This window comes from Pipistrellus hanaki (assembly GCF_964339955.1).
Source record: "Pipistrellus hanaki genome assembly, chromosome: 6".
NCBI lineage: Eukaryota > Metazoa > Chordata > Mammalia > Chiroptera > Vespertilionidae > Pipistrellus > Pipistrellus hanaki.
The window spans coordinates 59,772,596-59,796,966 of NC_140508.1; the positions used below are offsets into that span (position 1 = coordinate 59,772,596).

Genomic DNA, 24,371 nt, shown 5'->3' on the forward strand with positions numbered 1-24,371 from the left:
CACGTTGGAGGAGAGAAGGAAATAACCTGAGCCAAAGCTCCAGAAAGGTAACATCCACCCCCACGCTGATGAGCCCCTATGGACTCTGGTGGTTCACAGGTTTCTCATCCACACCACTTGCCTGTCATTAGTCCCCTATTACTCTCCTCTCATCCATAGTAATTACAAAGTGAAGAGTGAAATCTCTCGCCCCTCCCAGTGCTCTGAGGACATTCTCTCATTTTTCCTCCATTAACCCATTCATGTAAATGACTTATACAGGTGTATCATTTATTACCTTTTTACCACATTTTACTAGACCTTTTCTATATTTAGCTACACAAATATTGTCATTGTATTGCAATGGCCTAGCAGTGTTTCCCAAACTTTTGACATATGTGTACCCCTTCTATAATTTTCATAACGCTAAGTACCCCTCGTACTCATGAGAACGTAGAATTAGGCGCAGCTAAGCACGATGCAGTGCATATCCCCACCAAACTCCCGTGCAACGTGTACCTCCACCAAACTCTTCCCGTACCCCTGGAGGTACGCGTACCACACTTTGGGAAACACTGGCCTACAGTATTCAGTATAGTAATATGGTGTACAGACAGGCTTTTAGCCTAGGCTGTACCATATACTGTAGGTGTGTAGTAGGCTACACCATCTAGGTTTGTGCAAGTACACTCTGTGATGTTCACACAAGGATGAAATTGACTAGCAATGCATTTCTCAGCCTCCATCTTCACACTCATCAATCACTCCAGCCTTTGCTTCTGTGGTCACATCTTCTACTGCATTTGATTCTCCTACCTTCCTCTTACATTGTGATGACATTAGACTTACCTGGTTAATCTAGCTTAATTTTCCCATCTCCAGCTCATTATTTTAATCTGCTCTGCAAACACCATTGTGCTATGTAAGGGAACATATTCATAGGTTCTAGAAACTAGGAAAGATGTGTCTTTGAGGGCCATTATTCTGCCTCCCACCATAGTGGGCAATGTTGCTAACGAGGGACATGCTGGGCTTAAAATATTCTTTTCTTTTCCCTATTGGTTTCCCTTTGAAAGATTAGTTGTCCAGTTTTAGGGCCTGGAATATAAATCTGTTCATTTAACAACCTCATATTTCTGTTCTACCAATGCCACATTTTTTCCACTGAGGCTATTATTATTCATAGAGTCAGCAAGTATTTGTTGGGTTCTGTTTCTTGTGCACCCATGTAATGAGTGAACTGTGATTCTTGACTTGTGAACCTCATAGTTTACTAGATTAGAAAGATGGTTCTGCAGTACAATACATATTTTGTTGATTTTATTTCTTAAATATCTTTAGAATCCTTTTCTTCTCGTCTCTAATTCTGTCATTTGTTACTGATTTCTGAAAATATATAACCAATTTCCCTTGGTATCAGTTGGGCACCCACATTCTTTCCTTCAGTTCATTACCATACCCATGTGTCATGTCACCCTTTTGCCTAAAATCCTTCCTTTCCTGGCATCACAATAAATGATAATCCTCAACATGTTATATTTCTTGATGTGGTTTCTCTTATGCTCATCTTTCTAGTTTCATTATCTGCTTGAAGTATGGTAGCAATCATACTTAGTTAAAAACTGCTGTTTGAATATTAACCCTTCTATTCTGACTTCAGCACTTGTTTACTTGCTTAAACAATAGAGTAGTTGCCTCAGCTTCCAGATTGAGATCTGGAGGCTAAGGTAATTTTCCTGTGCCTGTGGATCAGGACCACAGGAGATTGATTCCCACTGACTCAGTAGCTTCAGGAGTAGAAACTGTAGATAAACTTGAGAGACTAACTGTTCAGCTCTGCTTCTGTACTATCTGCTATTGCAAGATAGGGCCACATTCCAAAGTCCAGCAGGATGTGGCTGGGAATGATCCTTCGGGCTGTTCCTAGCCTTTAGAATTTAGAATTTAGAACAAACGAAAATTCTTGTGGTTTAGACCTTTAAAAGAACTGCCTACACCTGGAACAGTGCAGTCATGTGGACTCCACCTGCGTGTATTGCTCTCTCGGCCATCCTGGCCAGTTCAATAAATCCTTGCCTGCTTTTTTAATCAATCAGCCTCTGGTGGTCTTATTTTGAACCCAGGGTTTGACCCCACAACATGCTATTCCTAGAAGCACTTTTGGTCTAGTCATGTGGAATAAATTATACTTCCCCCATGATCTCTTGTCTTGACTCTTGAAGAGCTTATTTTTCATTCACTGGGCTCTATTCTCCGCTGCCAGTGTCTGATAAACCGATTTATCCTTAAGCCTGGCCTCAAGTAGCTTTTCTGCAAAGCCAACCCTCACACCCCTGTGAAAAGCCAAGGACAGCATGGCTTTTGGGTTCAAAGGCTTGCAGAAAGAGCTGACTTGCAAATTGACACACAAAACAAGAAAAATTAATTTTGAAATTATGGGGATAAGCCAGAGAAAGTTTAACTGCAGTAAAGTTCCACTGAGTCTCCTTTCCCAGCTGCTTTTATTTACTAGAATACACAATTGCCTTTTAGGAATGCAAACAGACATCAGTGGTAATATTTAGTAAACAGTAAGATTATCAGGTTTGGGGGAGTTTGCTTTAGGCCACTGAGTCAGTAGTAGGTAATAAAATGCAAATTCACCCTGTGGTTATAGAAGAAGTCCAAACTCAGCCTTCTGGTGGACTTCTTGCATTTATATTAATTACTGTTGATCTTAGTTTCCAGCAAGGTCCTCTTTTCCTAGGTTTACTGTTTTAGGCAGTTCATTGCTCTGTACTATAACTATTGCCTTACTTTTTCTGTTTTTCTAATAAGACTGTAAATTCAGTTAGGTAAGGAATTGCTCTTTTAACTCTGTGCTCCCCTTATATTAACCAAGTATGTGCATCTTAAAACATGTTTACTATTTGTTGATTGAATGAATGCTTGGATCCTTGTACATCTGAATGATTTAATAGAAAATGATCTGCAGATTTGAGCAAGATTTATGATTTGGTATGGATCCTAAATTTGAATGATCACTAGTAAGCATTTGATTTCTCCTTCCTATGTACTTTTTCCCCCAAGAAGCTTAATCTAACTTTCTGTGTGATTAAATGCATGGGATTTTTAAAAGAAATAAAAAAAAAGCTTATTCCTGAGAATTATGGTGACTCGTTAGAGTAATATGGAGTTGTTAGTTGGAAGCTTTTTATTTTAAAGGATAAATCTGTGGCATGAAGATAATAACTATGAAGCAATACTCCTCTCTACATATGAATAAATTCAAAAAGGAGGTTTTATTAAACTTGAGTGCCCTCAGTACAGTTTGAATATTTGTGAGGGATCAATGAGCATATACTTTAAAATCTTTTGAATAAACATTCTTTTGAGATAGACTTATTCATTAGGAAAAATGCTACAGGATTACTATAGAAGTATATTCTGACAAGATCCATGCCACAAGTAAGTAAATAAATAAGTAGATAGCACTTTTTGTTATTGTTATTAGTAAACAAAACAAATAGTTACAGATATGAAATCTGCCTACATCCTTAGGGCTTAATTCTCTCCCCCTCCCCTCAAAACTGGAGATTAGATTTATTTTTTTCAGTTTGAAGAAAGACAAATTAATTTTATAGTGTAGTAGGTCTAATATTACTCTTACGGGTAGAATTTGATTATTTACTTATTTGGTGGAGAGGATGATAGATTGGATGAGTGGAATTCATGGAAGAATGGTGCAATTAATAATGCTAGATAATTTTTTTATATGTATATTGATTTCAGAGGGGAAGGTAGAGGGAAAGAGAGATAGAAACACCAATGATGAGAGAGAATCATTGATAAGCTGCTCCAGCAGGCACTCAGGCATATGTGCCCTTGACAGGAACTGAACCAGGGACCCTTCAGTTCGCAGACGGAGGCTCTGTACACTGGCTTGGCCTAATTTTGTTTTTTGTTTTGTTTTTCTAACTTTTTGGTACCTTCTTCAGACCAAATTTAGGAGACAAACATAAGTCATATAAGGCATATATATAACTTCACATTCTGATTTATGATTTTAAAGCTATTACTAACGATGTTTTGACAGATAATATTGAACATGATGTTGGTGGAACTCTTTTTCTCCACTCCTGACGTTTCCTTCCCTGTGGCAGGAACTGTACTTGTGCAGCACTCCTGATGCCTTTTCTCTGCCAGGCAGGAGCTGCTTAGGAAGGAAGCTCTGAGCATGCACAGCCCAACCCTTTCTTTGGGAGCTAACTCCCTGTTTGAACCCTGTTCCTCCATCCCGTGGTTTTTACAGCAGCTCCCAACATAGAGGAGGCCTTGTGATTTTCTAATGCGGTCTGTGCCTGTGTGGGTGAGTCGTTTTAATTCTGTGCTTTCAGTATCAGTGAGCCCATTGTTACTGCACATCAGCCATATTCTGCAGCATCAGTAAAAAGGTGGTATTTTGAGAGTTTGTCTGCCTTTTTTCTTGAACTCATCTGTAGTGCCAGTGAGTATGCCAGTGTTCTTGAATGCACATTTAAATTCTCATGACAACTCTGAAAGCGAGTTGTTTCATGTGCTTGTTACAAATGAGCAAAGGGAGGCTCTAGGAAGATAAATCACTTTGAAGTTAGGTTTGACACCCTGGTCAGTCTAACTCCCAAAATCATATCTATTAGGACATTCTGTCAAGGAAAATATCACAAATAAAAGCTTTTAAGGGCTTTGCATAATTAATTTTTTAAAATTTTTAAGTAGTTCATTTTTCTTTTATTATTATTATTATTTTTTAATCCTCACCTGAGGACATTTTTGCCATTGATTTTTTAGAGAGAGGGAAAGACAGTGAGAAATATCAATGAGAGAGAAACACAGATCGGTTGCCTCCTGCAGGAGCCCGGACTGGGAGGAGACTGCAACCAAGGTGTGTGCCCTTGGCTGGAATTGAACCCAAGACGCTTTGGTCCACAGGCCTTCGCTCTATCAGCCCAGCCAAACCAGTTAGGACAGGACTTTGTATAATTTAAATCACCAAGTAACACAGATGAGTTTTGTTGTTTTGTAAACTATAAACACAAGCATTTTAATATAGCCTGCAAGTCCCTGAATGCAAACATGCTTGCTTCCATCCTTGGTTCTACAGGCTGCCTTACCTACATCCAAGGCCTTCAGCTCTTTTTCACCTGCTCCTGTCCCCTCCCCCTTTGCCTACTTCAGATCTCAGTTCCTTGTCACTTCCTCAAACTGACCTCCCATGGCCACCATCCCTAAAGTTGGGTCACATTGTGATCTCTGGCTGCCACATGATCTGTTCCTTCAATACTTAAGCCATCGTTGGTGATTATGTATTCAGGCCTATACTTCCCTCTGACTGAACCCACTTTTCTTTAGTTCATTGTTGTGAGCCTAATAGTGTCTTAACAGAATGATAGCGTGGGATTGGCACCACAAAATGGTTGCCAGGTGAGTAAATGGATATAGTGTGTGGCATCATGCATTAGCTTTAAGGTCTTTGTGCATTGTTTTCTCTTAGCACTCACAAATAGCATTTTAAATATAGTCTCTTTCCTGATAATTGTAAAAAAAAAAAAAATAGAACTAAAATTGGTAAACTTCTTTTGGGCTTTAGTATAGAATGGATTTCCAAGTATGCAAATGAAACACTTAATGTATCAGGGATAGTATACAATGAAGCTGCCCCAGTGGTGGGACCTGCTTTATGTGGTCCTGAGACTATGGGATGCAAAAAGGAGCTGTTCTTGTTGTATTTCAGTATCAGGTAATGTTAAGCATATACTTCCACTTGGATTGTGTGCATTCAGGAGTGATACCATAAAGCTTGGCCTAGTCCTACAAACCTAGACAAGAAGGAATATGCTAATGTCTATTTAGGTTTTTAATGTAATTCTTTATAAATTGTTTATTTGTTCATATATAAAATGAGGACAGTCATAGGGTAACATGTGAGTTAATTTTCTTTCCTAGCCAAGCAAGAAAATGATAACATATTATGAAAAAACTATTGATAGTTTGGGAGAAAAATAAAGATTTTTTCCATATGCTTTTTCTCTCCTCCTGTTGAGCTAATTTAACATAATTAATATCTTGAAGGGGCAAAAACAAGACATGTCTGGAGACTTAATTTTGCATCCCTCAATCTTGAAATTGTTGATACAGCAGAATTTTGGTTTCCTGACATCTGTTCTCCTGGAACAACTGCCAGTGAGCAATAAACAATGGAACCAAGATCTGTATGGAATTCACATCAATGCTATGTCGTCATCAGGTGTCTTGCTGTTTTGATATGACAATTGATATTGTTTCTTTTTTCCTTCTCTACCCCCATGTATACAGGGCATTGATGTACGAGATGCTCCTCTGAAGGAAATAAAGGTGACTAGCTCCCGGCGATTCATAGCTTCCTTTAATGTTGTGAATACGACAAAACGAGATGCCGGAAAGTACCGCTGCATGATTCGCACAGAAGGAGGTGTCGGCCTATCAAACTATGCTGAATTGGTAGTTAAAGGTATTTAATGTGTTTTTATACCCCCAAATAGTCTGTTAAAATAGATATTTTACACGGTAGTGAGTTCATTATTTGTTTTAAGCTCAAACTGATCCTTGTATGTTTCTGAACAGTTTTTTTTGTTGACAGGCTATATTGATGGATTGCATTTTAAGTACAAATTTTGCACGTGAGCAATATTTTTGAAAAATGTATTTTGTTCACGTCGGTTTAGTTGCATATGAAGCAATGAATGTGCTCTTGGCAAGTTCTTCTTCCAACACTGTATACAGAAATTACAACCTATAAATTTTTTTAAGGAATAAAAATTTTTTTACTGATAGAAAATCACTTAAAATGCAAATATTCACCAGCCAGGGTGTTTATGATAGTAGGGTGGTTAATAAAATGAAGCAGTGTCAGTATAAAAATGCTCAGTCATATCACACAAGCCATATTGATAATTCTGAGTTAACATTTATAATGTTGCAGTTAGGTTCTATTACCATATTTTGCATGACTGAAAAATTGAGCCATTATATTCAGGAAGGTTGGGAAAGAGGGGAAAAAAGGGGGAATGGATAAGTTTTCTTTATCTTGTTTAATGCTTTTTTGTATGTGAGCTGAGGACTTTATATTATTAAACTGCTAAGGCAAGTCTTGGTCCAAGACAGGATAATTTGGACTTCTAGATGTACCACGAGAGATATTCAGATGACGTGCGGCAGACCATTACTGTTTCATCCCAGCAGAATATAATGATGCCTGTTTTTTAAACTCTTCCCGCCCCCCCGAGTTTGCTAAATATGGAACATACCATTAATATCTTTTAAATGAGCTATTGCTTTTGCCAGGAAATTTCTTTATACAGACAGTTTTAAAGGCTGCACTAGCCATGTGGGCGTGGGCCAGTAGCTTATTCTCTCTATGTTTCTGTTCCTTCATGTATAAAATATTACCTGTTTTATTAGAAGGACTGCAAGCAAAGTCTGTGAACAGCACTTAGATCAGGGTGCCTCATAAGCAGCCAGCCCCTGCTGGTGCCTGACCGGGAGGGGAAGATACAGGATGACTCTTCCTCTCTGCTCCAGTACTTGAGAGCTCTTCAATTGGGAACAGATGTCAGCAGGACTTTTCCAAATTTAAAAAATATATATAAATGCCTGCCCACCCCTCCCCCACAGCATCCATGTTAAATCAGAAGCTTGAGGGTGATAGTCCGGTACCAGTCACCACTGGCTTATGAGAGGAACATTTACAGGCGAGCCTCCCTCCAGCATTCTTAATCGGCAGCCAGAGTGTTCAGTGTTCAGGAAGTACATTCCGAATATCTGCTTGAAAATTATTTGCCACAGCGGATCCTGAATTTTGTGTTTTAGTTTCTAGAGAATCTTTTACGAGCTGCTCTGGCTAGTGTTTGAGTTTAGGTAAGATATCTGTTAGGAAACCGAGACGCTTCCTAGGCATGCTCACCAGACTCTGCGGAGCATCTGGGAGGCGAGGTGTCTCCTGTAGAAAATGGACACCGTTTACCAACCCATGCAGTAGAGCAGCCACTGGGTTTCCACGGCTCAGTTCTCTTTGTCATTGTTATTCCATAATTTTCATCTTGGTTTAGCTCCCTGTGGTTGGTCCTGATTTATGGTTGTTACATTAGAGTCCCAGTGACCAGCCACAGCCCGTGTTTTTAAGGCATCATGCTTTGGGATCAGTATGATGCGAGTCAAGTCACATCTCTAAAAACTGCCTCTGTGGAAAAGCTAATTTGTTGGAAGTTATAAGTGAATTAGAAATTTCTAGTCTGATAGATCAAACAAACCCACAGAGTGGGAGGGTTCCTGGTCACCCGTATGCAGCATAAGCTTTCTTGTCTTAAGATAGCACAGGGGCACTTTGGCTCATTGTGATACACATATCCTGGCACTTGTTTCAACCCCTGCAGACTGGGGAAGCCTGTGACAATGGGCTTGTAGTCATGGCTCATATCTGAAACTTGACTTTCCCCCCATTTACTATTTTATACCCATATTTTGCATATATTTTATTTTAAAACTAGAAGCCCAGTGCATAAAATTCCTGCACTGGTAGGGTGCCTAGCAACTGCCAGCTGCCAGCTGGATACTCCCTCCCTTCCCCCAGCCTCCTGCTGCTGTCTTCACCCACTGGCTAAGGCCTCCTGCCCCCTCTGCTGGCCAGGGCCACCCTCCCTTCTACCAGCTGGCCCTGCCCGCTGGTCAAAGTTCCAAATGAATTCCTGGTCAAGGGGAGAGTTTGCATATTATGCTTTTATTATATAGGATGAGATACCATGCTGGATTCTACTAGTTCAATAAAGTATTACCTTGAGATGATTACTTTAAAAGATACAATGACATTTTTAGGTCACCTGTATCTATCTTAACAATTTTTTATAGGCAAGTAATATTTGGAGTACTAGCTTTTTTTTTATGGGAAAAACTAAAATCCATAGAGTGTATAACTTTCTTATGCCACACACTTATTTGGTGCCAACTTCCCAAATGAAGCCCGGGTCACATTTTATCTTATTTGTGTCTACCATTGCTCTGTTTTCTTTTTTCTTGAATATATTGAGGTAACATTGGTTAATAAAATTATGTAGGTCTCAGGTGTACAATTCTATATACATCATCTGTATATTATATTGTGTGTTCACCATCCCAAGTCAAGTTTCCTTTCCATCACCATTTATTCCCTCTTCAACCTCCCTCCACCCTCGTTTCCCTCTAGTAACATTGCTTTTGGTAATCAACAGCAAAAAATATTTTATGTAATTTTCAAAATGCATGTATATATCACATATATAAATATCTTATTTCATTATATGAGATATATATTAGACATTCACATATATATCAATTAGAAATATGTACATGTATCTATGTGTATATAAATTCTTTTATTGCTGGTATGATTTAGAATTATTTATGATGTCTTTTCACTTTTATTTGAATCAAATATCTTAAATTGCTTTTTATTCCTTAGTATAGATTTCCCTCCTTCCCTTCCTTATTTCCTTCCCTTTGGGAAATGCATTCAAATTTAAATATTGACATTCTTGTACTGATGCTTCCAGCAACCCACAATTCCTTTTGAATATCTATTTCAATTATTTCCAGGTTCTAGTTAAATCTCTCATTTAACATATTTGGTACTTTTCTTAATAGGGAATTAATGGAGAAAATATTCTCAGGACCAGCATTAAAGATATGTCTATTTTAGGCTACAAAATAATAATATCCTAAGTGAATTGGTGTGCTCACTAACCTTTGTAGCCTTGCCCCTGAATTGTATTTTGAATGGCAGTTCAACTATCCTTGCTAGCATTTGCAACATTGGAGTAATTAACTGTTCTTTCAATCTAGCTGAATAAATGTCTTATGATCTACAATAAAAGGCCCGTTTCATGTCCTGTTTCAATGAATCACCCTAATGAAATAAACTGATATTAAGTCATTATGAGTTGAGTCAGAACCATTAAAAAAATGAAAAGTTAGCACAAACTTGTAATTTATAAACAATAGGAACAATATTTTAGTAAATTACACTAACTTGGTATTCCACCAAATAAAATTAATCCTTTAGTGTCTTATTTTGATTCCATCTACTGAGATTCCCTAGCTCTTTTAGAAAATCAGTATGACTTATTGCACCTTGAATACGGAAAAGAACAAAGACACCCCATCCCAGCAAAGGGAGCTGATGTTGCTGGTGTTTTAGTCAGTCTGGGGATAGCCTGGTATCATCTCAGAAGCCACGGTCAGATGGTACTAGCTGCCCTGAAGTTTCATTCAGCAGGAAACATGACTGTGATCGATTAGGTGCATGTGCCACAGAGCAGAGAGAAGTTGTGTCATGCAAGCCTGCATAGTGTAATGGAATGTAGCATGCTTTATTTTCCATGCATTCATAGTTGAAAGCAAAAACTACACCAAAGAGACACAAACAATCTTCAGAAATATTTTTAAAAATAAATCATTGGGTCTTTATTTTTTTTTTAATATGGAGACTTATTAATATAGTATTTTATGCAATTACCTTCTTTCCTAATATGATGTGTGATACCACTCATAATGACATTGGCCTATGGAATGCCTTCACTGGTGCCTGCCTGAAGAGCCATTCAACTAGTCCCTGAATAATATAACCTATTTAAAACAAGGTTATCTGTCTCTTCTCTTCTCTTCAGACAATCATATGGAAAAAGAGTTGGTCTCAGGTTTTAATGAGAGACTTTCTTGGGTTGTAAAGAGTGTTTGCTGCTGATTACTTAGAGTTACATCAAGTGGGCATAGCTTGTGCTTTGCTTCAGAGCTTTCCGTTCCATTCACTGATTTAATAAGACCCATTACTGGAAGCACCCAGAACAGCAGCAGGGTGGACTTCATTGTCTACACTATTGGCTTCTCCTGAAGCTAAATGAATCCACTGTGATCATTTCTTGGGAACGAGTCTTCCTGGTCGTGCATTTATGATGAAATAAATTATAATTTCAGCCCTGTTTTTAAAGTGATGATATTGTGACTATAAATATAAGGAAGTGGAATTTAATGATAAAGATAACTAGCACCTTTGATGATTCCAAAGACATTCTCAGTGAGGAGGTTGACAATAGAGTACCTTATAGAGCTTAAATACTACCACTTGTGAGAGCTTTAAGAAGTTACTTTTAGTGGAAAAGATCCTTTGAAGTCTGTGTAGCTGAGAAAAAATGAGAAGTGTTTTTAAAAAAACTGGAGATATACCAACTCGAGCAAGCTTAGATTTTAAAAATGGTTTATTTCACACATTTGAACATTGTGAGAACCTGTATCAGTATGCTTTTTGTTAATAACCTAAATAAGCCCTAGCCTGCTTGGCTCAGTGGATAGAGCACCAGCCTGTGGACTGAAGGATCCCAGGTTCCATTCCAGTTAAGGGCACATGTCCTGGTTGCAGGCTCTGTCCTCAATAGGGGGCATACATGAGGCAACCAATCAATGATTCTGTTTCATCATTGATGTTTCTTGCTCTCTCTCTTTCTCTCAATTTCTCTCTCTTCCTCTCTCTTTCTCTCCCCCCCCCCACTTCATCTCTGAAACAAGTAAAAATATATATATTTTAAAAAGTAAAAACAGTTTTAATCCATTTATTCCAGAAATGTTTATGTCTTCTATATTTTCATAATTGATTTGTGCTTAACTCTTTGAAAACTGAAGACCAGAGTGTCTGAAAAATGGTTCTTGGGTTTGCTTTTCAGAACCACCAGTTCCAATTGCTCCACCTCAGCTGGCCTCAGTGGGGGCAACCTACCTGTGGATACAACTCAATGCCAACTCCATCAACGGGGATGGGCCCATCATTGCCCGAGAGGTGGAATACTGCACGGCAAGTGGGAGCTGGAATGACCGGCAGCCAGTGGACTCCCCGAGTTATAAGATTGGGCACCTGGACCCGGATACAGAGTACGAGATCAGCGTGCTCCTCACCAGGCCAGGGGAGGGTGGCACTGGATCTCCTGGGCCAGCCCTCAGAACGAGAACCAAGTGTGCTGGTGAGTGTGGGAAGCGGGACTCTTGTCATTGTCTTTATGGGTGTTGACCTGCAGCACTGGTGTTCATCAGGCGCCTAACGTTCCCCTGTTCTGGTAGCATCCTGAACAGGAACAGATAATCCCCTTTGCCTGGCCACAGTGGCCCAACTACCTGTGGATTTGGGGACCTCAAGGCGCGGAGTACCTCTCAGGCAGTTTCCACTCCTTTCTCTTACCATTCTTTATTTACACCTTCCCGTGAGTATCACAAAGTTCAAGTAGGAATTATCGCTAAAATTGACAGATATCTGCTTTAATGATGTCTGTTTATAAGTTAGATACTCTCCTCCTGGTCCCTTTGTTTTATGTTCACAGTTAATAGGTTTATAGCCTAGAGGAGCTTTGGAATAATAGATTTCATCTAAGAGATAGCTTTAAAGCTGTGTTTTTATTGATGGATATTTAATGGAGGGCTGCTTGCCAATGACATGAAGCCCGTTTGTTAAGTAAGCAGGTGTGATTTGTGGGCTGCATGCTGTCTTCGAGTTTAGATTATAGAATTCTAATTGACTGCTGAAACGGCTTCACAGCTTAAATAAAAGTAGGGTTGATGGACAGAGAAATGGCGAGTCCTGTTATAATCAAAGACTGAAGGTAGCTCCCATCAGAGAAGATGGTATTGTTTCTGTGTGGCTCCTCTCTCACCAGAAGTAGAGAGACATTGTGTATTGGGATACTGAAGTGTTCTTTGATTATTAAAATGGACAGCCCCTTTATACTCAATTGTGGGTTCAGGTAAAGAGATTCCATAAATTTTATGGAGTTAATTGATTATTCAGATAGCGTTATTTAAGAAGACACATATCACTGTTTCGTTTTGTTTGTTTGTTTGTTTGTTTTTAGTTTTAAAAACACTGAGAGTACAGTTTGACCCTGACTGGTAGGAGACATAATTAAACCTTAACAGTTGTAGATGTTTCATTTTTTTTCTTTATAATTTGGAGTATACTGTTTCCACAAGTTCAAAACTCATGGGGAAAATTCTGTTTCGTTTTTTTTGTTAGTTTGATTGTGTTGTTTTAAGGTTTTTTGTCAATTTCTTTATTGATTAAGTTATTACATATGTGTCCTTATCCCCCATTACCCCTCCATCCCCCCGACTCATGCCCTCACTCCCCCTATTGACTGTGTTCATTGGTTAGGCCTATTGCATGCATCTCTCCCCGTTTTAAGGATTTTCTTAGAGAGGGGAGCAAGAACATTTTTCTTCTGAAGATAGGTGATGGGCCTGAGTATGTTTGCCAGATCCACACCAGCATGCTTACGTCACCCTCAGTGCAGGATCTCTGGAATAAGAACTGCTATTTGGACTGGTTGTCTCCACAGACCTGATTGGTGGGTCCAAGGAGGAAGGAGTTTGATAACTCTTTCTCCTCCTCAACTCTGTAAGCCATGTTGTTTCCTCGTTCTCTTTAGATAAATAAATGGCCCTTCCTTTTTGTGAAATAATTTCTTACCTGTTGTAATGCAAACAATAGCTGTGGAGAACATTGTACATGTGATTTTATAATATAGGGATTTCTTCCAAATCTGTAATTTATTTTATAACTGCTTATATAGTATCCAGGGTAGATACTGTAATCTCCTTAGTACGGGTGGGCTGAGAGCCTTCATAATCTCTGTCCTTCTCTAAGCATGCTTTGTAAGCAGTACATTCAGTGTTATTTTGAGGAATCCTGTTTGGGGTGTGCCAATATAGTGAAGTTTCTCTCTCTTTCTCAAAGAAGGTTAAAATTTCACTTCTCAAGACTGGGGAGAGGCCAAAACTGGTTTGGCTCAGTGGATAGAGCGTCAGCCTACGGACTGAAAGGTCCCAGGTTCGGTTTTGGTCAAGGGCATGTGCATTGGTTGGGGGCACATCCCCAGTGGGGGGTGTGCAAGAGGCAGCTTATCCATGTTTCTCTCTCATTGATGTTTCTAACTCTCTATTCCTCTCCATTCCTCTTTATGAAAAATCAATAAAATATATTTTTTAAAAAAAGAAAGACTGGGGAGAGGATACAATGTTTGATTCTAGCCACCTACAACCCCACCTACTTTATATTTCTAATTCCCTTGTTTTTACATATTTTGTCTTTTCTCTTGGTTTGCTGCCTGTATACCTCAGTTAGTGACACAATTACTATACACATTTCCCTAGAGTACAATGCCTGCATTTCTGTTTTCAGGAAGCCTCTTGTTATTGCTGCATGATGTGTAAACATATAACTCTCAAAGAGACAGTGAGCTTTCATAACAGCTTGACAGTCCTTTGTTAAAAAACTAAAACCAATTTTGAATGGATATTTGCATGCCAACACTGTATCTTGAAGTACTAAGCCTCACTTAGGCAAGGGAGCCCAATGATACAGTACTCTGTTCCTGTTACCATTGCAACCTGCAGTTGACACTATTCTTGGTGCACTGGCATTAAATGTTTTTGAAATGGCTGTAGTTGAACAAGTCAGGCCTGGGAATTGTTAGGTGAGAGAATCAGAACTCAAATAAGAGGCACAATATATGGGTGCAGGAAGTGAAGTCAAATGAGACTTTTTACTGGAGGAAGAAATAGGTTTTCACCCTCTCTCGACCTGAGGCCTTTGAGAAAGTCTGAAGATAAGACTGGTTACTGCTGTTGGTGAGCAGTGGGACATTGTTGAAAGCAAACTGAGTTATAAGGCAAAAGACAGCTGCTGCAAACTATAGACTGAAAAATTGGATAGTGGCCTCAGACTATTGCTCAGATGGTTTGTAAGCACTTAGGATTCATAAAGAGCAAGTCATGGGTCTCAAAAGCTGGGAGGGAATCTACACATTCTGCAGAGTCGGTGGAAATGTCCTTGGCCAGCTTGAACTTGTGGAGGAATAATTCCACATCCATCTGGTGTGTTTTAAAAAGCCAAGAGTACAAGTATAGAACTAGAGTAATAAAAATTTAGCAACATCAGACATAAAAAAGAGACTGAGGGTTTGGCTTCAATGTTTATGAATCTATACATCTAATATAATCCTAGGTAGTATTAACAAAGCAAAATGAGGTCATAGTCTTATTCTACCAGTCTACTTAGCTTCCCTTTAACTATTGTGTTTATTTCTATTCCTGCATTTTAAGAAAGAGAACATAAAATGGACTGTGCTCAAGAGATAGCACCTAGAATAGGAATGGTTCTGGAACCTTGCTCAACTAGTGAAGAAGAAATTAGGAAGGTAGTGGAGAAGAACAGTGTCTGTATAAATCTGTCTAGGATTGAATCATGAATAGTGGCTTTCCAATGGCCTATCCATTCCAGCAGAATCTGACAGTGTAGAAGGGAACCTGTACTTTGAAGAGGATTGAGCTGGTGGAACCTGAAGAACCTCAGTATGAAGATTTTACAATTCTTGTGCTGTTCTCTTTCTAATGAGATGGTGCATCATATGTTTCTTCCCTGATAGTCTGAATTTTGCTCCTATGTTATTCTTGCCCAAGAACTCTATAATTATGCTTATCAAGTTCTGCTTTGCCAGGCAGTGGAGGCTTACAAAAATCTGAGCAAAAGAGGAGAAACATAGTAAATTTTTAATACTGCTAAACAGATTAAAGTTTAAGATGTAACTTTTATTCTGATGCCCTGCCTGGGTTTTATGCTAAAATATCCTTTTTTATTTTATTTTTTAAAATGTATTTTATTGATTTTTTTACAGAGAGGAAGGGAAAGGGATGGAGAGTTAGAAACATTGATGAGGGAGAAACATTGATCAGCTGCCTCCTGCATACCCCCTACTGGGGATGTGCCCACAACCATGGTACATGCCCTTGACTGGAATTGAACCCGGGACCCTTCAGTCTGCAAGCCGATGCTCTATCCACTGAGCCAAACTGGTCAGGGAAAAATATCCCTTTTATGAAATGATAATGTCAAAGAGTACTAGAGCCAGAGTCAGCAATTGAAAACACAGGCTCTGAGACCAGGCTGCTCAGATTGAGTTCTGGCTCTGCCCGGAACTATATTTGTGACCTGGGAAAACTGCTATCCTTCTTTGGCCCTCTGTTGCCTTATCTATAAAGCAGGGGTGATAATCATAATATACGTGTTGTAGATAATAGTAATATGTGTCTTATAGTGTGGCCATGACGCTTTAATACATAATGGAAAGAAGGTGCTCAGAAGAGTATTTTACATATAGCTAGCAGTTAGTAAAAGTTAATTGCCATTTAAAATTATTTAACATTTTCAATCAAAGGAGTTAGATGTTGGCAACCTGATCTCATTATCTTAGATGTTTTAGAAATTTATCTGATACACTGAAAATCTGAGGAGCACTGTTTTCTAATATGATCTCATAGAATTTTCTGCAGTTGAGCATTGACTTGATGACAGACATCATTCTTTCGTTCTTTTAAATTAAATCTGTTTCTTTGGGACAAGCTTTCTTTTCACTTTTGTGCTGAACCAATGAGATCTGTCCTGTCATGTTTTGGTGACATCCATGAAAATCTATTTTACTTCTTGCGTTAAAATGGCCAGATCACTATTTATTGTCTTAACTCTGTGCAGTGGAATTGATTTTCATGTGTGGCTAATAGATACAATCTCATTATCTGCTCTGAATTCTTGCAAGAATTGTATTGTAGCACAGTTCCAGAGTTCTCGCTTCTTGTGCATCTGAAAATTCCGACCTTCATCAAATCATTTAACTTCTCTGGTTTTACCTCCTCATATTTTTTATTTTAATTTATCCTAATTGTTGAAAATATTTTCCCCTTCATGGAACTATTGTCTGTGTCCATGGGAGATATATATATATATATATATATATATATATATATATATATATATATATATATATATATATCTTTGGTTAATCTCTTCCCGCCCTCCTGCCCCCCATTCCCTCTGAAATCATCAGTCTGTTCCATGTATCAATGTCCCTCCTCATCTTTATTTTTTTAAATATATTTTTATTGATTTCAGAGAGGAAGGGAGAGGGAGAGAGAGTTAGAAGCATCTATGATAAGAGAGAATCATTGATCTGCTGCCTTTTGCATGCTCCCTACTGGAGATTGATTCTGCAGCCTCCTGGTTCATAAGTCTACACTCAACCACTGAGCCACACAGTCCAGGTGTACTTCCTCATCTTTAAATAAGGGCAGTGACATCTGCCCCGTCAGAAGTTCTCTGGAATATTATATTACATATTATCTATAAAGGTACTTTACAAGTTATAAAAGTGCTCTGCCTATATGGTGTATTTTTTTCTTTTTATGATTATAGTCAGGAACTAGTTTCAAGAGTTAAACACATATCTAGTAATTTTCCAACTTCGCAGTTCAGCTATGGTTGGGTAACCTCAGAGAGTTGAAATTACTTCAGTATTCAGTTAAGCAAAATGCAATTTAGTTTGTGTTTTCTATTACATCTTCTATTTTTATAATTATGTGCAGCCTGTATATCACAAGTCATTAAGTAGTAGCTAATTGAAAAAGAGAAACGGATAATGCAGTTAGATTAATTTTCACAGTGGACTTTTTATGTGTTTTATTTTGGGATATTGCTTTTTATGTATCCTAGTTATTGTTTAACTGTGGTTAAGTGGCTTGCTAATAATTGGCCCCAGGAGTCAAAGAAGGATGATGATGATAAACTAAAGACTTAACAATTAAGACTAGTGAGAGTGAAAAAAAAAAAAAAGCTGAACTGAATGTGTTCTTTAGAATTAATATAACTAAAAATCTTTGAAAAACAAATGATTACAACTTTTAAAAATGTATTCCTAAAATATTTATTGAACACCCGTATTTGCAAGGTACATTCGCTGGCCTTAAAGGTATAAAAACAAGACAAGATCCTGCATTCAGAACTGATAAATTTGGGAGTATTGGAGGGATAAACAAATATCTATCCATGAATATATAATATGATAAATGCTCTGAAAAATAGATAAAGTGATAGAGAGTGGACAGGCAGGAGATTATTAAAATATTACCTTAAAATTTTAATTGTGGTAAAATAACAAAATTTACTATCTTAACTATCTAAGTGTATAGTTCAAGAATGTTAAGTCAACCGATATCTACAACTTTTTTATCTTGCAGAACTGGAACTCTGTACATATACTAACTTACCGTAATTCCTCCTTTGGGTTCTGTCAGCCGCTACTCTATTTTCTGTGTCTATGAATTCAACTACTCCATGTACCACATATAGATGGAGTCATACAGAATTTGTCCTTTTGTGTCTAGCATATTGTATAGCATATGTCCTCAAGATGCATTCATATTATAGCATGTGTAACTGTAACCTTTTAATTACTCTGATAATTGTGTTACATATGCTTAGCTTATGGAATTCTTGAGACTTTAAGCACCAATTTTGGCTTTCAATTAAATTAATAATTCTTAAAGTTTAAAAATCCTTTATCTTTATGACTTATGGAAATCTTGCCGACTGAAGAAGGTAGTGCTGCTGTGTTTCCAGAGAGCCGAATTACGAAGAAGTACCTAGAAGTACTATGTCAGAATGTTATAGCCATTCCATCAGCAATAAGGTTTCTATAGGCCAATAATAAAGAGTGATATAAGAAATTAGAGTGTTCTTAAAATAATATGCCATTATTTTAAACTAGTAAGGATGAGTGAGTTCAATACCTATTTATAGAGGTGTGTATTTGTTTTATATATGCCAATTAGAACCTTTTACATAACTAAAATCAAAAGATTGAATATGTGCTACATTAACATTTGATTTTGTCCTACTCAGTTGCTTTGGTGATATGCAGTTATAGCCATTCCATTTGTAGTACTTTTAGTGACACAAGAGGTGGGACATATGTTTCATCTCCTCCCAATCACTCATTTTCCAATGCTCCTTGGTCTGAGAGAGACTGTTTGTGCCATCCTGTTATGATGTAAATTTTCCTGTATCACCTGTTCTTGTTTCCAACATGGTAGTTGTACTGTTGCATTGGAACAAATGTACCTGTGTAGCCCTCTCCTATCTTGCCCATGCACTTTGATGAACACGTCTAAACATGAGCAAGGGATCAGCAGCCCTGCAGGGCAGAGGTCCTGCATCCTTGCCTGTGGGAATGTTCTGCTAACTACAAAGCTGAAGTTCTGTATTGTGTTATATATACCTAAGAAAGCCTTTTAGTGTGGTTTACATAGAAGCATACTCGTCCCCACCAGGTCCAGTCTAAACCACATGAGATTTAGGCTAATATTGTTTTTTAAAGTTTAATTCACCCTGTTTGTGAAATGTGGCTAATTTTTAAGTACATCTGAAAGAGACTCACATAATGGAAATGACTGGTGAGTAAGTTTGTTGGCGGGGGGGGGGGGGAGGGCGGGGGGGTGTGCCTTATACAAAGCCCAAACTGCATGATGCCTGCTTTCCACTGAAGGCCGGTCCATGTCTATTTATGTATTACTCTTAGTTCCTCTTGTGAGAGGGGAAAAAAAACACAAAAAACAGTCTGGTTTTCGTGGTGCTGATCTGAAATTAAACACTGCCAAGACTGGATTTGTTTTCTTTCTAAATCAAGGATAGTCAGACTTATCTTTTCTGTACAAAGCAGCTACTGGCTTTACAACATGTGTTTTGACTCACAGGGCTGACCCATGGGCCCTCAGGAGCAGCTAGGAACTCGTCTAAGATCTAACAAAGGCTGTTATTCAGAAGGAATACAGGCCAAGGACCTCATTGAAAGGATTTATTTTTTTATAGAAGTGTATTTACCAGGGGAAAAATTAAAGTGTTCTAATTCTAATGCTAAAATAGCTCTGCCAAAGGGCAATATGTTTTTAATGCATTTCCAACACATTGAGCCATTAGGAACCTTTTTTAATTATAAACATTAGAAGGGCATAAAAAGTATCTTCCCTATTAGACTTCAGAGATAAAGACATCGCATTGGGTAGCATTGAATTGGGCAGAGGACAATAACATAGTAGCAATTATTATTTATTATAACATATTCTTTTCCTTCCTTACAGATCTTCATGCCCCACAGGCTTTGTAATACCTGAACCTAAATCCAGCACTTTCTCCCATCTAAACTCTTTGGCCACTCTGAGAAATCTGTGTGAGAAGTTTAGAAGTGCTTAAACAGTGTTACCCTAATAAAATCAATAGATAAATAAAAATTCCCTTAAAAAAAAAAAAAAAAAAGGTCAGACAAAAGAACACAGTTGCTTTTAGTCCACTGACTTTAATTGAGTGCAGAGATGGTTCCCAGAAAGGTGCCAGGCAGGGTCCTTGGCTGTGAAGGATGAGCACACCATCAGTACTTCTTCCAGGCCCTATTCGGAAGTCTTCTTAGCCGGCTTCCTGGGTAGCTTTGAATAAGCTGGGGCGTTTGAGAAAATGAAAAGATCTGGAGATTATCAGTTACCTCACCCAGCTGTGCTTCTGATGGGTCATCGAACCCTGAAAAATATCACAGAACTGTTTGAGTCCACATTTTTTTACAAGATGGGACAAAAGTAGGCTTACAGTTGTTCATATGGAACCAAAACAATAATTAATAAATAATCCAAGAATAAACTTTGGCCCTAACTGGTTTGGCTCAGTGGATAGAGCGTTGGCCTGTGGACTGAAGGGTCCCAGGTTTGAATCCGGTCAAAGACATGAACCTTGGTTGTGGGCACTGAGCCAAACCGGTTTCGGCTAGGAGAACATTTTGACTCTTCAAGTGTTATCAGGATAGAACAACATAGTGACCTTGAGTGGCAAAGATAACAGAATATGAATATTTCACTGACCTGTGAAATCTTGTTAGTCTGTGGTATAGGACGTATTACAATTATTAGCGACTTGAACATTTTGAACACTTTAACTCTTTGAAGAGTGAGGGATACTGCCCAGTACCCTAACTCCTCTAAGTTTGCCTGAGCATACAAAGCTTGACAACCATCATTTAATTTGAGTAGTAAGGCACTTTATGGCATATGACCCAACTGTCTCAGGGGTTATCTTTCCTTTTGCTCATTTGCCTACAGATCTCAGGAAGGTAGAAGATCCTTATTGAATGAGATTGCTGATGGGGTGATGATGCTGTGGTTCTAAGGAATTGAAATACATGGGTAAAATTTTTCGCTATGAAGGCTGTTTCTGAGGCAGGCTTGTATTCTGCGCCTCTGACGCAAGGGTGGAAGAGCCAGTTCCAGAATGGCCTTTGTCTTCAGAACATATTAGGAAAAGTTCACTCACTCTTAACCAGCCAGCTATGCTATTTGCTTGTGCCTGGAATCACAAACTCAGCTTGTTCAGAACCAATTTCATGAATTAGGAAATAGGTGGATTTTATCTTTGACCTTATACATGCTGTGTACCTCTGTCCATTGTTCCCTAAGCATTTTCAGATGCACTCTCTTATCAAACCTGCTCTTGGCTTATTTGTCCCCATTAATGTGCACAGATAACTTATCCTAACACATGCAATGATATTTGGCCTCCAAAATAGAACTTGCCTGCTTCATCTGTAAGGATAATGCTGCTTATGTTGTTCAAACTAGGTAAAATAGATGAGAGCTAAAACCTCCATAGTAATAACAACAGATTATAAAAGCTTGATGATATGTCAAAATTTTAGTTTATAAAGGTTAACCATGTTCCTTTGTTTGTATAATATTTTTTATAAATTAATTTTAAGAATATAAAGAACTGGTGATTACATTATCTATTAGAATAAATTATAAGTGAATAGAAAGCTTTAAAAATGAATTAATGCATATATATGAAATTAAAACTACAAATACAAGACATTTTATTAGAAAGTAAGGTTATACCTATTATTAAAACAAGAAAGATAATAGCACTGTTTGATGTCAAAATTGCTGATCTTTCATCCATGTTATTACCCTTGTAGAATGAAAAATAAAAGTAATATAACTATGTAAAATATATTTCTACCAAACAAACAGCTATATTTCTTTCATATATCGATACATCTAAACAAGTGACTATAGATACATATTTATAATTGGTATTGAAAACCATTTCTATTGTAAATAATCAGGAGAGAATATACAGGTGATAAAATATATTTCCATTTGTCCTGGCCCATGTGGCTCAGTTGGTTGGAGTGCTGTCTTATACACAGGAAGGTCAGGGGTTCCATTTCCTGTCAGGACACACAGCTTAGGTTGTGGGTTCTATCCCCAGTCATGGAGGCAACAGATCAATGTATCTGTTCCACATTGATGTTTTTCTCCCTATCTCCCTTTCTAAAAACCAATAAAATAAAAAAAATTAATATATTTTTTCATTAAATAGTATATGTTGTTACTTCACTTCTCTTTGGATAGGCTATCTTGCTATTAATTTGGATTATGAATTTATCACAAATAACATTTGATATGTTAATGTTTATATCTGGTTAAGTATCCATTTTAAATACTAAAATCACAGATGCTATACGAGGCAAAAATACAGAAATATATGATAAAATAGTTATTAATAGATTACCTCATCTTTCTTTCAGTCCCTTGCCTGTAGATAATTCATACGTGTTTATCCTTCGGCATCTCTCTCTATGCTCATGTAGGCATATAAATGTCAATATGTCCCAGGTCTACTCCTTACTAATTATAACAAAAGGAGGTCATATTGTATATAGTAGTATTCTGCAAACTTACTTTACATCTCTAAATATTTTCCAACCATATCTTTAGTTGCTAAAGTCTAATGCAATATATACAGAATTAACTTATTCTTAGCAGTAACTATTTATTATCCTGTAGTATCTATAACCTAATTATTTAGCCCTCCTTTTTTGATGGATATGTTCTTATTAATTTCTATAAAAAGTGACATATAAATAAAAATCGATATGGATATGTCCTTATAATAAAACATTTTATTTCTATAGATTACATTTTTAAGGTAGAATTGGTGGGCCAAAGTGCATTTAAGATAGTACTAGAACCCACATTACTTTCCAGTAGGCTTGCAGGCTACTAGTAAACTCCCACAAGGTGTGAGAACAGAACTTTCTGTGCATGCTTTTGAGCCCTGAATATTAAAGCTTATTTGAAATTGGTTGTCAGTTTATTGATTTAGAAATGGTATGTTACTATTTTAATTTGTATTTCATTTTCTTTCATGTGTTTATTGACATTTTGTGTGGAGTTTTTTGTTTTTTTTTCACCATCAAAATACTATTTTTTCTTTAGGATGATTTTCCAGTCTTTTCTTTTTCAGTTTATAGGAATGGTTTTTATTAGTAAGGTTATTAATCATTTGTTTGTCATATATATTTTATAAATATTTTCCCTCATTTCACCATTTGCCTTTTGACTTTATTTGTGGTACATTTTAAGAAGAAATGTTTAACTTGTATGTAGTTAAATCAGTCTTATCCTTTAGGACTATCCATATATATTAATATATGATAAAAGTTTCATTAGACTTTAATTCAACCCAAACATAAATTTATTCAGTCTAGGTAGATGGCCAGATATGTAGTAGCATATTAAATCATTGTTTTTCCTTGTCGTTTCTCACTTTACAATCTTGTTTTAGAAGGTATTTTTCAACATTCTTTTTGAATAACTTTTAAAGAATTTATTTTTTCCTAGTTCTTTGTTCAGTAAAATTCTGGTAAAAAATATTGTGCAGATGTTTACAGGTCTGGGAAGACCTCTGAGCAAGGTTTTTCACTCTTTAATGATGAGCCAAGAAAATTGCCCTTGATCACTTTTGTTCTGGGATGGCATGTGATGTGGTATACAGGAATGAGGGGGCATCAAGTGACCACAGAGCAGCCATCTGGAAGAACAGTGGTATGGAAGCTGAGTAGACTTAATTAAATTAAAATAACCCCACATCTAATCTTTGTTTGCTTCATTTATTAATCTATTCAACAAATATTTATTGATACTCTATTATTTGAGAGTAACTATCCTAGGCTTAGGGGACACAGTGGTAAGTTCTCTGGTCGCATGGACATCGCTTTCTAATTGTATCTCCCCATTGCTTTGCAATGTAAGGCATATTTACATGAAGCAAAGCTTGAAGAGATTCGTAGAACAGTGTAGGGCGGAAGTTCTACAAGTAAGCATAAACATTAGGGCAGACCACAAATAAACTGTTTTACTCAGGATGTTTTAGATGCAAGGACCAGAAAGCCAGTTCATAGACTAAACAACAAGGAAATTTATTAACTTGTAGTAACAGGAAGTCCATGGATAAATCACACTTTGCAGTTTGTTGGTTTAGTGGCTCAGTAATATTATCAGGGACTTTAGTTTTTTCTAAATCTCTCTTGCATTGGCTTTAACCCAAGGCTGGTCCACTTCATAGTCATAAGATTAACTAGGAAAAGGTACTTGTTCAAATATGACAGAACGGAGAG

The 24,371-nt window shown here is 37.5% G+C and overlaps 1 protein-coding gene across 2 annotated transcripts in view; it reads left to right on the forward strand.

Annotated features, from left to right (window-relative positions):
* Positions 1–24,371, forward strand: part of PTPRM (protein tyrosine phosphatase receptor type M) — a 606,371-nt gene that overhangs the window by 274,331 nt on the left and 307,669 nt on the right. For both annotated transcript variants that reach the window (XM_084887751.1, XM_084887752.1), the window contains exons 6-7: positions 6,313–6,487; positions 11,724–12,017. In XM_084887751.1, coding sequence (XP_084743877.1) covers positions 6,313–6,487; positions 11,724–12,017 — 469 coding nt within the window. The remainder of the gene's footprint in view (positions 1–6,312; positions 6,488–11,723; positions 12,018–24,371) is intronic.